The sequence below is a fragment of the Octopus bimaculoides genome, chromosome 26 (genome assembly GCF_001194135.2).
Source record: "Octopus bimaculoides isolate UCB-OBI-ISO-001 chromosome 26, ASM119413v2, whole genome shotgun sequence".
Lineage (NCBI taxonomy): Eukaryota > Metazoa > Mollusca > Cephalopoda > Octopoda > Octopodidae > Octopus > Octopus bimaculoides.
In genome coordinates this window covers 4,326,300-4,326,897 of record NC_069006.1, presented here as the reverse complement: position 1 = coordinate 4,326,897, position 598 = coordinate 4,326,300, and the positions used below count along the sequence as shown (strand labels likewise).

Genomic DNA, 598 nt, shown 5'->3' with positions numbered 1-598 from the left:
ATATATATATATATATATATATATATATATATAATATATAATATATATATAGGTATGTTAATGCAGATAGAAAAAATGGAACTCAAAATACGAGCATATGAATATTTTTATTAGTATTTAGCAGAGGTGACAGAGTGACTCAAGGTCCAAGAGTTTCATGTGTTGGCACTTATTGACTACACTCTAAACTCTTGGACCTTGAGTCACTCTGTTACTTCTGCTAAATATATATATATATATATATATAAACACGCACATACACACACACAAACATACATGTATGTATGTATATATGCCGAGTCTATATCTTTTTCCATGTTTCTATTTGATGTAGGTAATGCAGGACCTCCAGCACCCCCTGCGAACATTGCGCCTCCACCTCCAGGTCCATTGCCACCTGGTATGCCTCCACCACCGCCACCAGGTATGCGACCACCCCCTCCTCCACCTGGATGGAGAGGACCGACACCACCACGTGGACCACCTCCCTTCGGTAAATGAACTTCGTCTTCTCTTTTGTGTTTTGGTCTTTTAATTTTTTTTATTTATTGTGTGAGGGGTGGGTGAGGAAGAAAGAGAGAGAGAGAGGGGGAGACGC

General features: G+C 39.5%; 1 protein-coding gene across 1 annotated transcript in view; it reads left to right on the top strand.

The window, feature by feature from the left end:
* Positions 1 to 521, top strand: part of LOC106883966 (splicing factor 3B subunit 4) — a 15,262-nt gene extending 14,741 nt beyond the window's left edge. The window contains exon 6 of the mRNA XM_052976886.1: positions 335 to 521. Coding sequence (XP_052832846.1) covers positions 335 to 501 — 167 coding nt within the window. The 3' untranslated portion in view covers positions 502 to 521. The remainder of the gene's footprint in view (positions 1 to 334) is intronic.
* The last annotated feature ends 77 nt before the right edge of the window (positions 522 to 598 follow it).